The 15,768-nt window shown below is 38.9% G+C and overlaps 3 protein-coding genes across 3 annotated transcripts; all 3 read left to right on the top strand.

Moving 5' to 3' along the window:
- Positions 1-944: 944 nt before the first annotated feature.
- On the top strand, positions 945-7,225 carry LOC105955287 (coatomer subunit beta-1). Its single transcript, XM_088820191.1, has 6 exons — positions 945-1,317; positions 2,178-4,237; positions 4,698-5,207; positions 5,832-5,917; positions 6,686-6,892; positions 7,000-7,225. The coding sequence occupies exons 2-5, from the start codon at positions 2,192-2,194 to the stop codon at positions 6,888-6,890; spliced, it is 2,847 nt and encodes a 948-aa protein (XP_088676317.1). The 5' UTR covers positions 945-1,317; positions 2,178-2,191; the 3' UTR covers positions 6,891-6,892; positions 7,000-7,225.
- A 597-nt stretch (positions 7,226-7,822) lies between these two features.
- LOC105955288 (peroxidase 5) lies at positions 7,823-9,286 on the top strand. The gene is made up of 2 exons (XM_012979009.2): positions 7,823-8,098; positions 8,276-9,286. Exons 1-2 carry the CDS (start codon positions 7,868-7,870, stop codon positions 9,035-9,037), a joined length of 993 nt encoding a protein of 330 aa, XP_012834463.2. The 5' UTR covers positions 7,823-7,867; the 3' UTR covers positions 9,038-9,286.
- An 85-nt stretch (positions 9,287-9,371) lies between these two features.
- On the top strand, positions 9,372-10,094 carry LOC148770344 (uncharacterized). The gene is made up of 2 exons (XM_088819126.1): positions 9,372-9,661; positions 9,818-10,094. Exons 1-2 carry the CDS (start codon positions 9,372-9,374, stop codon positions 10,092-10,094), a joined length of 567 nt encoding a protein of 188 aa, XP_088675252.1.
- Positions 10,095-15,768: the final 5,674 nt, after the last annotated feature.

Genomic DNA, 15,768 nt, shown 5'->3' with positions numbered 1-15,768 from the left:
AAGTTTTCTGTCAACTCTGTCGCCGACCCTTCACTCTACCGAAGTCTTGCCGGCGCTCTTCAATATCTCACTTTCACACGGCCAGACATCTCTGCCGTGCAACAAATTTGTCTTTTCATGTATGATCCAAAGAAGGCTCACATGGCAGCCCTCAAGAGAATCTTGCGATATCTTCGCGGTACTCTTGATTACACGCTTCACTTCTACCGCTCTAGAGACATGTCTCTCATTGCGTACTCTGATGCCGATTGGGGCTGATGCCCTGACACTCGCCGATCCACTTCGGACTATTGTGTCTTTCTAGGCGACAACCTTATCTCCTGGTCCTCTAAGCGGCAAGTGACAATTTCTCGCTCAAGTGCGGAGGCCGAATACCGGGCTGTAGCTAATGTCGTTGCTGAAATGACATGGGTGCGCAACCTTCTGATCACCGAACTTCTCTGTCCACCGACGAAAGCAACCATTGTCTATTGCGACAATATCAGTGCTGTCTATCTGTCCAGCAACCCGGTCCAACATGCGCGCACCAAACACGTGGAACTTGACATACACTTTGTCCGGGACAAAGTCGCCTTGGGACACGTTCGTGTCCTCCACGTCCGGTCCACACATCAGTTCGCTGATGTCTTCACCAAAGGACTGCCCCTCTCTTTCGAGAATTCGTCTCCAGTCTGCACGTTCGCCCATCTCCCGTTTCGGCTGCGGGGGTATAATAGCCGTATATTTTATGTATCTTTATTAATATATATATTATAGATAAATATTGTATTATTGGTATGTATATCTCCTAGTTCTCTTGTGTAAAGGATTAAGGTTTTCACACATGTAATATATATATATATCACAATAAACGAGAGACATATTTATTCTCTCTTCTCTCCAAATATTCTCCTTCTATCAGATCCAACTACGAAAACAAATTGTTATAAATGATAAGCATGCTCTTCAATGATGAATTATGTGCATATTTTTTAAATTCCAAACCAAAAGAATCAGGAAAATCGGAGGTCGGAATTCCAGAAATTGAAATAATTTATTTTATTCCGAAATTAGAAAATAAAATAAAATTATAATTGTTGAAAATTAAAATGAATACTTAGAAGAAAAGAGTGGTAAAATCGTGAAACTTAAAAAATAAATAACCCACAAAGCGGGTTTAAATAGAATAAAAACTGAAGAACAGACAGATGCAGATCTGATTGCTAATTCACTCCCTCATTCGTCTACTGCTCTCCCTCTGGAAATCGGGGCCATATCTAAATTTATTCATACAAAAATACTCAATTCCGGATCGCCGATCTCTACTCTTTTGTTTCGGTAACGTTCTTGCCTTCTCATCTTTTCATTTAATTTTCTCTTTCCGATTTTTTTGTTGCGTTTGATGTAGATCTGAATTGCCTCGTGCCTATCTTCTCTTTCTGATGTATTCACGCATCTCATAATTTCCCTGTTAATTCTTAGGTGAACACTGATTTGTCGAGTTTAATTACAAATATTTGAAATGTCGATTTTAATTACAATTAGTTGGTCGGATTTATCTTTCCTATGAGCTGAAATTAATGGATCTGGTGTGATTATGATGATTATTTTGTTTTTGCACTGTTGTTGTTCATCAGTTTAATGGGTGAAGGGTGTGGGAATATGCTGGTAATACATTTAGGTTGCTATGGATAATGGATTGTGCATCTCTCTGGATTCTGTTAATTTAACATTGTTAATCTAATCATTTTCTGATCTGCTTTGGTGTCCTTACAGTCTGAATACATGAATTAATCATAGGTCGCGAATTGTTTGAGTTGTTAGTTTGTTCTCACTTATTTCATGTGTTAAATATATTTGAGAAACTCACTTATGGGTTTCTTCTTCTCTTAGATCTTTACTATACTGAACAGGAGGGATACACGATTAAATTTTATAATCATACCAGAAATGTTTGTATGCCATGCGTAAATACCAAGATTTATTTAAACATTGGATAATCACAAGAGAAACAACCGTTCAATTTTGTAGCTTGTTTCAATCTTGTTAGTCTTATACAGCATAGTATTATGTAGATTGATATGGCTGAATAAATAAGTGGCTGTTTTTTATTGATTTCCAAAAGTTATGTGTTATGTTATATCTTTTTTTAAGTTATTGTTCTGTGTTTGTAAATTATTTAAGTCCTATATGACCAGATAACAGGTGGAAAATGGAGAAATCATGTTCTTTGCTGGTACATTTTGATAAGGGCACACCAGCCCTTGCCAATGAGATCAAGGAGGCACTTGAAGGGAATGACATTCCTGCTAAGATTGATGCCATGAAAAATGCAATCATGCTTTTGTTAAATGGTGAAACCCTGCCTCAGCTCTTCATCACTATTGTTAGATACGTGTTACCCTCTGAGGATCACACTGTTCAGAAACTGCTATTGCTCTACTTGGAGATCATTGACAAAACCGATGGAAAGGGGCGTGTTTTACCAGAAATGATCTTAATCTGCCAGAATCTGAGAAATAATCTTCAGCATCCTAATGAATACATTCGCGGTGTCACCCTAAGGTTCCTTTGTCGGCTGAATGAGGTGGAGATTATAGAACCTTTAATCCCCTCCATTATGTCAAACCTGGAGCATCGACACCCTTATATTAGGAGAAATGCAATTCTTGCTGTGATGTCAATTTACAAGCTCCCGCAAGGCGAACAGCTCTTGGTTGATGCACCAGAGACGATTGAGAAGTTCCTCTCGACGGAGCAGGATGCTTCAGCTAAGAGAAATGCATTCCTGATGCTTTTCAATTGTGCTCAAGACCGTGCTGTTAATTACCTTTTGACCAACGTTGATAGAGTATCAGACTGGGGGGAACTACTTCAGATGGTTGTCTTAGAGCTGATCCGAAAAGTTTGTCGCACGAACAAAGCTGAAAAAGGAAAATATATTAAGATTATCATATCTTTACTGAATGCCCCTTCAGCTGCCGTTGTTTATGAATGTGCTGGAACCCTTGTTTCTCTCTCTTCTGCTCCAACAGCTATTAGAGCTGCGGCCAACACATATTGCCAGCTTCTTCTCTCACAGAGTGACCATAATGTTAAGCTCATTATTCTTGATCGCCTGAATGAGCTCAAGTCTTCTCACAGTGATATTATGGTTGACATGATTATGGATGTTCTGAGGGCATTATCCAGCCCTAATCTTGACATCCGAAGGAAAACACTTGATATTGTACTGGAACTTATTACACCCCGCAATGTCAATGAGGTGGTTCTTACTTTGAAGAAGGAAGTTATGAAAACTCAAAGTGGGGAGCTTGAGAAGAATGGGGAGTATCGTCAAATACTCATTCAAGCCATCCATTCTTGTGCTATAAAGTTCCCTGAAGTGGCAAGCACAGTTGTACATTTGTTGATGGATTTCCTGGGAGACAGCAATGTTGCCTCTGCAATGGATGTTGTCATTTTTGTTCGAGAGATAATCGAAACCAACCCTAAGTTAAGGGTTTCTATCATCTCCCGGCTTTTGGATACTTTTTATCAGATTCGGGCAGCTAGAGTTTGCTCTTGTGCTCTTTGGATCATTGGAGAGTATTCCTTATCCCTTTCTGAAGTAGAGAGTGCCATTGCAACCATAAAGCAGTGTCTTGGGGATTTACCATTCTTTTCTATTTCTGAAGATGAGGAAGCAGGCGATTCTTCAAAAAAACCCCAGCAGGCTACCTCAATAACTGTGTCATCTAGAAGACCTGCTATTCTTGCTGATGGGACTTATGCAACTCAAAGTGCTGCCTCTGAAACTGCTTTCTCCGCTCCAGCTGTAGTTCAAGGATCTTTGACTACTGGGAATTTGAGATCTCTTCTTCTCACTGGTGATTTTTTCCTGGGAGCTGTTGTTGCATGTACCCTAGCAAAGCTCAATCTAAGATTAGAGGAGGTTCAGCCGTCAAAGATTGAATTGAACAAAGCATCAAGCGATGCGTTGTTGATCTTGGTCTCAATGCTGCAGCTTGGACAATCTTCCGCTCTCCCTCATCCAATTGATAATGATTCTTATGACCGGATTGTTCTTTGCATAAGATTGCTGTGTAATACTGGGGATGCTGTGAGGAAGATCTGGTTGAAGTCTTGCCGCGAGAGTTTTGTTAAAATGCTTTCAGATAAACAGCTACGTGAAACTGAAGAAATTAAGGCAAAGGCTCAGATTTCTCATTCACAGCCTGATGACCTTATTGATTTCTACCATTTGAAGAGCAGAAAGGTATTCCTTGCATATTCTTTAAATTCTTTTCCAGAACATGAATATTTTTTACAAAAACTACTAAAAACTCCTCTGAATACATTTTTATATCCAAAAAACACATTGGAGTGATTTTCAATCCAAAAATTCATTACATCAGGTTTTTGAGTAAAAATCTTTTTCTTAAACGAGGTTTTCTTGACTTGCCGTCTTTACTTTTATTAGTAAGATTTACCGTCTTGGGTTGTGAGGAGTGGAATATACTCACTGTCTCCATCATACTTTGAATAAGTTGGGTTTTATAACTACTAGTTTGCTTTACTTTTGCTTATTACCATGCAAATATATGTTTGTGGAGGCCCTTTTTTTAATGTGCAAGCGTGCAAAGGAATTAGTTGCTTTGTCTGGACCTTAACTGGACTTTATTGCTTGCTGTATACATCATATAAATTGCTTATGCCTGTAATTGTTATCGCTCCAGGGCATGAGCCAGCTGGAGCTGGAAGATGAGGTACAAGATGATCTGAAACGTGCTACTGGGGAGTTTGTTAAGGATGCAGATGACGCGAATAAGCTTAACCGTATAATTCAACTCACAGGATTTAGTGATCCAGTATATGCTGAAGCTTATGTGACAGTTCATCAATACGATATTGTCCTGGATGTTACAGTTATTAATAGAACGAAGGAGACCCTTCAGAATTTGTGTTTGGAGTTGGCAACAATGGGTGATCTTAAACTTGTTGAGCGTCCTCAGAATTATACTTTAGCACCCTTGTCAAGCAAGCAAATCAAAGCAAACATTAAGGTGTCCTCTACTGAGACTGGTGTCATATTTGGAAACATTGTCTATGAGACGTCAAATGTGCTTGAGCGAACTGTTGTCGTCCTCAATGATATCCATATTGATATCATGGACTACATATCACCTGCTGTTTGTAGTGATACTGCGTTTAGAGCCATGTGGGCAGAATTCGAATGGGAAAACAAGGTATTGTTATCACTTGAGTTGTCATTATCCAGTTGTAGTTATTTTAGAGATACATGGTACTTTGCACTATCTTCATTGTTTTGGCATGTAAGGCACTGCAAAAGGGGATGATTAATTGCTTTAATTGTTGTTTACTGCATGCATTACCTGGTATTCTACAGTTCCCTGGGCATAATGCCTAAATGGAGTTTCATGTTTCATTTGAACTATTTCAGACTTTTGGGGGAATATGAGCTTCATAATTATAGTCACTAGTTTTTCTTCCTGATCCAAGCTTGACAGACAAACCCATATGTGAACTGGAGAAGTTAGTTATACAGCTGTTTATGTGAATTTTTTGTAGTCTTGCCAGTCAAAAGAATTTGGAGGAAATTTTCATGTATGTTGTTATATCCCTAGCTTATTTGGAAACTCACTACAGGAAAGTGATGATTTAGATGTTCTTGTTGCTCAAGTAGTTTATTTACTAGAAAGGTGGCTTTAAAACATCTATCTATTACATCTAGTTGTAAAGTTTGATTTTAATGAATATGGTAATCTGATCCAAGATATGGTTTCTCTGGTCTCTGCTTGATTACAATGCTTTTTTCATGTTCCCAATTATCTTTTTCATTCCTTTGGCAGGTTGCTGTAAACACCACAATTACAAGTGAAAAAGAATTTCTCGATCATATTATCAAATCAACCAACATGAAATGCCTAACTGCAATGTAAGTCATTTAATTATCTCCAACTAACTGTGTTACTGCTTAATTGCAATTTTTTTTTTCACATTTATTGTAATTTATGCTCATCTTTTTAAATCACCAGTAAAATAGTGATCTCTGCTGAAGCAAAGTTTCGCTATTATTTGTTAAGTTTGAGTGTTAGTTCTTCCATCTGCACATTATTATTGAGTGATTTGTGCTTCCTCGTTTTTATTTGCCATTGACCGAAGTTCTCTTCTTGGAATAGAATTGTTAATACTCAACCTTTTTGGAGGAATTCCTGTCAAAATCAGAATTTGATACTGCTTAAGAATGTAATTGGAGTAAGCTATTTTCACCATCCAAACTTGTCTTCTTCTGGATGTATACAGTATGAGAAGCATTAGATTCCAGCTTCTGCTTGTACTATTCAACAGTGAGTGAAATTGTAATGGGGAATTCAGAATTAAGATATTGAGATGGCCTAGGAAGAGTGTTGGAAAATTCCGATATCAGTGTATCACTGGGCCAGAAAACCGATCGTGGTATTCCTTTTTCAAGAAGGATTGCCATGTTTTCATTTAACGTGATATTATTAGACTTGAGCTGTGGCACCACATCTGTGCATGAGCTTTATAATCATTGAATGACGACCTTTATTTTGAAAATGTGCTGTACAATTAGGTTGAGATTGGTTGAATACATGATAAAATATTACACCGATAGATAGATAGATAGATAGATAGATTGATATATATGCATGAATGAAATTGGAATGGTGGCTGTGTGCAGATCTGCTCTAGAAGGTGAATGTGGATTCTTGGCTGCTAACTTATATGCAAAGAGTGTATTTGGGGAGGACGCATTGGTAAATGTGAGTGTTGAAAAGCAAGGAGATGGGAAACTGAATGGATATATCAGGATACGAAGCAAGACTCAAGGAATTGCTCTCAGCTTGGGGGACAAGATCACTCTTAAGCAAAAGGGAGGAAGCTGATGGTAGATTTGAAGAGTTGGAATTTATTTATTTCTCTCAATTAAGTAACTAACTACTAATATGAATAAATGTTTTTTTCTTACATGATATTATTATGTATGATGTGCAGGTTTTAAGCTTTCAAGTTTTCCTGATGATTTGCAATTAGAGAAACCTTTCTTGGGAGAAGAGATTCAGATTTGTCCGGGATACATGTTTACATTGTTGCTATTTACTTCAAAATGTGATGACTGAATTATATTGAGATATTCTTTCTTTTCTTTTTGTAGAGGTTGTATCTTTGTGATGATATTTTGTTTAAATACTTGTAATAGATTCTTCTTTTTATTTTTGGCGTTACTTATAATGTCGTCACAGACTCTCTCATAATATATTTTGAATTTGTATATTATTCTTATTTTATTATAAACCTGAATTGCATTATTATACAAGATGGGATATTATTTGGCAATAGAAATTTCAGATTCTACACAATCATTAATAACTAATTCATGATCGTCGTATTCGGTCTTTTTTACAGAAAAAAAAAATAACATCCCTTTTCTTTAACGTTAATTTCTTGTCAGAAATCCTTATACTCTCCTCACCAAGCAACAACAAAAAATAATCACCATTTGATTATTATTAATCTAACCATTACCTGCAGTATTATCAAACTGGGTAATTAAGGCCAGTGATTGGCCCAAACAAACAAACGTCATCCAGCTGCCATTGCCAATGAAGAATTCTACCTCCCATCATAAGATAATTTTATTAATTAAGATAGTTGCAATTATCATATTTATGGACTAGCTAATATTGTAAGATAGTGGAGATCACATATCATTTGTGTATAAAACTACAAGTTCCTTACATGTACACACGTCCTGCCCAGGCTTTAACTAACATTTTATCACCCCTATCTATAAATACCCCCCTAAACCATCCATCCATGGCATCCACACACCCATTATTATTAATAATAATATACTTACACAATGGCTTCCACCAAATTGGCAGCCATTGCGTTGTTCTTGTCTTGCTTGGTTTTCCTTGTTTCGGTTTCTTCTGCCGCTAACTCAACCACCGGCCTCAAAGTTGGCTTCTACAGAAAATCATGCCCACCCGCAGAAGCCATTGTCCAAAAATACGTCAACAAATTCGTCTTCCGCAACCCTGGACTTGCCGCCGGCCTTATCAGGCTTCATTTCCACGACTGCTTCGTCAGGGTATATTCTACATAATATGCATGTATTCATCATGCATCTTCGTAATCGTATATATATACATACACCCGCACTAGCTATATATATTGATGCATGTTGATGACCTAGCTAATTATATTGAGTATTAACACTATATCTACTAATAATTCATTGCTTTTGTTCTAAATACTCATATTACAGGGATGTGATGCTTCTGTGTTGTTGGACGGAGCAAACTCGGAAAAACAAAGTATACCAAACCGGGGAAGCTTAAGAGGTTTCGAAATAATCGACGCAGCAAAAGCTGAATTGGAGATTCGATGCCCTGGAATCGTTTCTTGTGCCGACATTCTCGCATTTGCCGCAAGAGACAGCTCATGGAGAGTTGGTGACATATTCTACGAAGTCCCCGCTGGACGTCGTGATGGAAACGAGTCCAACACATTGGACCCACTTCTCAATCTTCCCCCACCTTTCTTCAACGCCACTCAACTCAGGGACAATTTTGCAAGAAAGGGTCTCACACTCGACGAAATGGTGACACTCTCAGGGGCTCACTCCATTGGAATTGCTCACTGCACCTCCTTCAACGGACGTCTATACCCGACCGTGGACCCCACTCTCGACCCTAACTACGCCGTTTTCTTGAGAAATATCTGCCCGGCGCCAGTTGCCAATGCCACCGGTCCACCAAGTGTGAACCCTACGGTGAATCAGGATGTCATAACTCCGAAACGTTTGGACAATTTGTACTACGAGCTGTTGAAGCAGAAAAAGGGACTTCTTACGTCGGATCAGGTACTTATGACAAGCACTTTGACCTCCAAAATTGTACTGAAAAATGCTCAGAACAGTCCTGCATGGGCTAAGAAGTTCGCCGCTGCAATGGTCAAAATGGGCAAGATTGACGTGCTCACCGGCACCCAGGGCGAGATCCGAGAAAACTGCCGCCTCGTCAACTGATTGCTAATCATGCCTGCATGCTTAATTTCTAAATATATTTTTATCATTATAAGATTCAATCCTTGCGTGACGTTGTATTCATTTTTTTCAAATTAACTTTGATTACCCTTCTCCTTACATTTTCATGGTACGCTGTTGTTAAAATTTGATTCATTAACTTATCTTCTTTGTTCCTTTAATTTGTTCTTTCCATCAAAGTGGAATATATATGTTTTGTAACATTTGTAATATATAAATGACAAAAATAAATTCGGATCATAAATATGAATGCGTAAATTTTCATTCCTATTGAAAAATTAATGACGACATTAATTGATTGTAGCTGTTGAAACTAATGCTCACACCGCGACCAGCTAACACTGCCTTCCCAAACTCGGTGGCAGATCTCATTGATCATAACACCGGCCTTTGGGATTTAACCATTATAGATAGAAAATTTTGGCCGATCGACCGACATCGCATTTTGTCGGTTCCTATTGGCGGGCCCTCAACCAACGACCGACTGATTTGGTCACTCTCAGAATCCGGCCAGTTTACCGTTCGGTCTTGCTATCACCATATTATGGAGCGGAACGGCAAGCGGGAACATTCTCCAGCCTCTAATGATGGTGAACCGAGTGGCACGTCTAACTGAAACTGGAAAATGCTTTGGAATCCCGCCATTCCCCCCAAAATCCGGAATTTTCTATGGAGGGCTTGTGCTGATATCTTACCTAGTAAGCTCGAGCTCTTTAGACGCACTATCGTTCCAGATCCTTTTTGTGTATTTTGTGGAAAAAGGGTGGAATCCCCGGTGCATGCTATTTATGGTTGCTCTAAAATTAAGTGGATATGGGAGAAAGAACCGTTTCAGATTACTGATGTGGAGGAGAGTGCATCCTTTTGGAGCTGGATTGAAGTTCTTAAACAAAAACTTCCCGACGAACTGTTTCGCCTGGCGGTGGTTGTGGCCTGGAAGATATGGGAAAGGAGGAATAAGGAGCTACATGGGGGGGAATTCCTCGATCTGGATCAAATCGTGAACTGGTGCATATTGGGTTTCTTCGCTCCTATTTAGATGCCCAGTTTCGCCAAATGAAAATTCCTATGGCGGAATTACCGAACACGTGGCAACCTCCTCCGGTTGGTACAACTAAAATCAACGTCGATGCTGCCTTCCCCGCTGGTGAAGATTACTACGTTGTATCTCTCGTTGTTCGGGACTCAGATGGTAGGTGTATCTGGTGGAAAGTGAGAAAAATTCAAGGGCGTGTCCGACCCCCCGAAGGAGAAGCTCAAGCGGTTCTTCAAGCCCTCTTTACTGCTCGCGGTTTTAATTGGGATTCTATAATAGTAGAGGGAGATTGTTGGCAGGTGATGGAGAGCTTACGGACAGAGAAACAATCACTCAAATCATTTGGAGCAATCTTGGATGGTTGTCTTTATCTAGCTAATTCATTTTCTTGTTGTTCTTTTAGTTTTACCAAAAGACGTGGCAATTGTTTAGCTCACGACCTTGCTACTATTTATGTTTCTGTTTGTTTGGAATGTCCTTCTCTTCCACCCCATTTGGCCTGTAGTGCCCAATAAAATCTGCGGTTTTACTCTTAAAAAAAGACTCAATGCTAGCTAGATACTTCTAACCATATAAGAATATTCAAGAAAAGCTAGGATTTTAAAAACAATTCTAGAGAATGACTATTCTAGCAATTCTCTAATTTTATCCATGAAGCCTATAAATAGGCTATGAGGCATTGTAAACAAGCATGAACTGAAATAAAAAAGTAATAAAGCCTTCTACTTCAACTAAGTCCTATTGTCCCTTCTCTCCGAATAAATCAAAGTATTTCCAAATTACTATCCACCATCTCTCACAAACTAACGGTGGTACCAGAGCCCTGTTCGATCAAAAACTTGGGCGTTCCTTTCACTATATACTATTCCTAAAACAACCCTCTATTATTCCATTAACCAACACTATGGCAATACACTATCTAACAACCAAATTGCTCTTCCTATATTTTTGGGAGAAAAATATGACTATTGGTCTATCAAAATGAAGACTTTAAAGATTCCATTAACTAACACCATGGCCAATACACTACCTAACAACCAAATTGCTCTTCCTATATTCTTGGGAGAAAAATATGACTATTGGTTTATCAAAATGAAGACCTTCTTTAAATCTCAAGGCTATGAGAGATTGTCGACAAAAGGGTTCACTACTCTTAGCGACACTTTTAAACTCTCTCAAGTGGAGAAAGATAAGTTAGCCAATGATATGGAAAAGGACAACTTGACACCCTACAACATTCAAGTGGCTATGACAGATCCAATTTTTCCAAGAATTAGCGGTGCTAAGTGCAAAAGAAGCGTGGATACCCTGAAGGAGGAGTTCCAAGGCAATACGAAGGTACGAACTACTAAACTTCAAACTCTACAAAGAGATTTGGATAATATGAAAATGAAGGATCTGAGACCGTAAATGAATATTATTCTCAACTAAGGGAATTAGTTAATCAATTAAGAGCTAATGGAGAAGATATTTTCGATAAAAGAGAAGTAGAGAAAATATTAACCAGTCTCCCGGAAAAATATGATCCAATCGTTACAACAACTGAGAAAACAAAGGATCTCGCCACTCTCTCTGTCACGGAGTTGGTAGGCTCTCTTGAAGCATGAGAAAAGACTGAGTAGGCGTGAAAGTGATTCAATGGAGAATGCCTTTCAGTCTAAACTCAAAATTTGGTCTCAAAATTCAAGATATAAGGAAGAAAATTTGGAGAAAGTTCTAGAAGTGGAAATTCTAGAATTAAAGAAAATGGAGGAGATAATTATGTAGATACGAAATTCAAATACCCGCCATGCTGCGTCTGCAAGAAAACTAGTCATCTCGAAAAAGATTGCTGGTTTCGGGGAAAACTACAATGTCGGAATTGTGGAAAATTCGGACATGCCCAGAAGGATTGTCATTCCAGAAAAAGTCATCAGGCGAACTTCACTGAACAAGATCTTTCAAGATATAGATAAGTGTTGGGCGAAAACCTACACGCAAGTGCACGTATCGTACAAGTAATATAGTGGACTAAAAGTCCGGATATCGAACTCACAGGGAATATTTAATTATCTAATCCTAGACGCTAAATTCTACCAATTATTATCAAGCCCACCCTACACAGTCGACTTTAGAGAGAATTAGCTAAAATAAATTAAAAAGCAAATTAAAACGACAAAGCAAGAAAGCAAATTAAACACGAAGATTTATCAGAGTAAACGGGCCTAGGATTTTATTCTTCCCCCTATGTGATTATGTTAGAGTAGGTGACCAACAAGCCAACATGTGGCTGTGGTCTTTCGTATTTATTATTGTAATAAACGAACATTTATTCGTATTAATGATAAAACACCTTGGCATTCTATATCTTTGTCCCTTTGTCACAAGCATAGATATAGTCCTTACAGTTATTACAAGTACTAGTAATTGATCGTTAGGATCGTGAGATATTTACTCAAGTATTATAACTGTTAAACGTGTTCCTAGTCGAAGGGTTACGCCACTAATGAGGATATCGGCCTTTCCCATTAAGACTAGCACTTAGTGTATGTGTACTGCATCTCATCAGTAAACGGTATTGTGATATCGGCATGCATAAGTGGGTGCTCGTAAGTTGACGAGTTCACTGAACTCCCTCACCCTAGAAATCTCTAAGTGGTTCCCAATAATCGAGTAGAGATATCTATGGTATAGTTGTACACCATTAGTCCTTATGACCTAGACATCACCGTGACTTCACTAGAGGACCAGCTGTATCGTGACCTGTCCCTGAGTTCCAACGAGGACCATCCCAAGGGCCAGTGTTCGTGCAGTCCGAAATCTAGTGGGAGGTCTGTGCATTGTAGTCGGGGATTCGATCGCTAGAATAGTCTTGGATGTCCTGTGTGTTCTGAAAGTTTGTAATCATTCTAAGTCTCTGGCCAGAGCTGACTAAGTGATGATTAGAGAATTCGATTCTCTAAGTCATGCACGTAAGGATTACAACACTTAGAACGATCGCACCGTCATCGAACATATAAAGAGGTCTCGATGAACCAATGCCTCTAGTTCGATCGGGACATATGAATCGAAGGGACCGTACTGTACGTTAACTATATCTGAAGGTTCTTGCAGGCACTTCATTTGTATCTAGGGAATCATGACGCGTAGTTGCTAGACGCCAATCTTGATTCGTTGGGTGATTAAGGTGAAATGAGCTTCATCTTAATCGTAACTCTAAGGGACGAGTTTTGACCACAAAGAGTTGTGGGCCCACGGCTAGCTTACACCTGAACCATCGAGGGTCACACTGCTCGTGCACATGAGATCTTTGAATAAACGGTCAGAGATAAAATAGTTTATCTTTGCATGATTGGAAGTCAATATGATTGGATCCAACATTCGTAATATGGAATTATGAATGAGAATAAGAAAAATAAAAGAATAGGCGAACATCTAAGTGGACTTTCTAAATCGGGAAGTTTCCAAATTTAGAAAGTGCACTGAATTAGGGTTTCCACTTTTGGAAAGTTGGAAATCGAGAGTTGGCACTCGTAATGACGAGGACATTATAATGATTCCGAAAATGTAATCGTTACAGTTTTCCGATCATTGAATTGAGAGAGACGAGCAAGTAAAGGAACTAACGAGCTTAAGCTGTTGGGCCCGGTCCAACTTAAGCCCGTTAGGGTTTTATGCAAGGGGCTATAAATACTTGATTTATAGGCCTTGCATAAACACACAAGACCTAACCCTAACCCTAGCCGTCCACCTCTCTCTCTCGGCCTCTCTCTCCCGCGGCCACCACCGCCGTCAACGCCGCCGTAATCGGCCGTCCATCGGCCGATTGGTTTGGTAGCTTCTTTCCTTCTCTTTTTCTTCCGTTTTTCTAACTATTACGTGTCTAGTGCCACGTGTTTAGTAGATCGAAGTATACGAGGTGAAATCCGAGAGGAGGAAGATCGAAGATCGAGGAATCGAAGAGCAGCGCACGAGCCGAAGCCGCACGCTGCCCCACGCGCCGCCCCGGAAGACCGCGCGTGTACCTCACGCGCCGCCGTGGCCGATTTGCTGCTGCTGCCGCTGCACCGCTGCTGCCCCGATTGTACGGATTGGTTTCCGTAGCAATCTCGACTTGCTAAACGCTCCTACCTCACGCTTCAAGTGGTAAATACACGAAACCCTAGTTTCGATTCGTTTATGTTTAAACTATGAATTCATGTTTGCTATCGTATGATTTTATGTGATTATGTGTAATCGTTTTAATCTTTGCAAGCATGATTATTGGTTTAAACGCGAGCATGTTAATTGATTTAAATTCGGTTAAATTATTTAGCATGTATGTTGTTTTTAATTTCGCTGGAAGCGCAAAGGTACGCAATTAATTGATTTAATTTGTCGGGCATGTACTTGTGTGTTTTAAAGTCGTTTAAATCACATTAAATTTTTGTTTTCCGCTGCGTATGCGTGCCCGAAACCCAACAGATTATTACTCCCCCAATTCCTTCAATTATGCAAGCAATTAACCCGGATTATTAACCTGAGATGCTAAAATAATCATAACCCGCTTCCGCGTGTATTACGATTCTAATACTCTAGATTCAATTACTATATTCCTATGCAATTAATTCTAGAACACAGCATTAAGCAAAAATCTCAATAATGGCTACCTAAGAGATTAACTATATTCCTATGTTAATACCACAAAGGCTCTTCTACCACAGTTCTAATTATTAACCCGATCTTCCGATTCATGCGATTAACAATAACATAAAAGCGCATAAAGTGGCCAGTTTCATGAACTTAATAAAACAAGTAGAAGAAATAATCCGGAATTAAAACTTGCATAAAATCATAGAATTGGGTTCATAAATCCCACATAGGGTTCCAAATAAAATCCTAGTAATAAGAAAATTAGCTACTCATGATTAAAGAAAAACACAAATAAAATAAGTCATAAACGATAAATCTATGCTTAGAGTCTTCGAATTCTTCGTCTTCGTTATTGCTTTGTTGCTCTCCAAATTGCGTAAAAGATCCCTAATTGTGTGCTTGGATTGGTCTTATATAGGGTGAAGAACTTGGGGAAGAAGGCAGTTTCCTTGTGCAATTAAAATCCCTTTACTGCGCAACTTCGAGGTATGGGACGGGGGTCCCATAATTTGCACTAAAACTGGGACGGGGGTCCGAGCCTTGTTTCTTCAGAATTTTGATATTTTCACTTTTGACCCATATTTTCGCCAAAATTGCAGTTTTGACCCATACTTTTCCAATTCTTCAATTTGTACCTAAAATACAATAAATCAACTTTTTAAGCACCAATTATCATTAAAACACACCAAAAGCCCAAATAAAAAGGTACGATAAAGTGTAAAAATATACACTTAACAATAAGTCCATGAAGACAAAACTAAAATCGGCAATGGAGCCCTGGTGGAAGCTGAAGGTCTAGGCACAATTGCTGGTAATACTAAGAAAGATACGTGTCTTATTCAAGATGTCCTACTAGTGCCTAAACTCGACACGAATCTCATAAGCGTGGGTCAGATGATGGAGAAAGGATATTCTCTACTCTTTAAATGAGACTCGTGAACATTATATGATAACAAAAACACAAAAACGGAAATAGCAAAAGTAAAATGCAATAAAAAAGAAATTTTCCTATAAACTGGCAGCACATGGAATTAGCCATGAAGGCTCTAGAAGATCAGTCATGGCT

Source organism: Erythranthe guttata, chromosome 6, assembly GCF_056151865.1.
Source record: "Erythranthe guttata isolate IM_541 chromosome 6, IM_541, whole genome shotgun sequence".
NCBI classification, from domain to species: Eukaryota; Viridiplantae; Streptophyta; class Magnoliopsida; order Lamiales; family Phrymaceae; genus Erythranthe; species Erythranthe guttata.
Note: the sequence above shows the minus strand (reverse complement) of the source record. Positions and strands in the feature narration are given on the sequence as shown.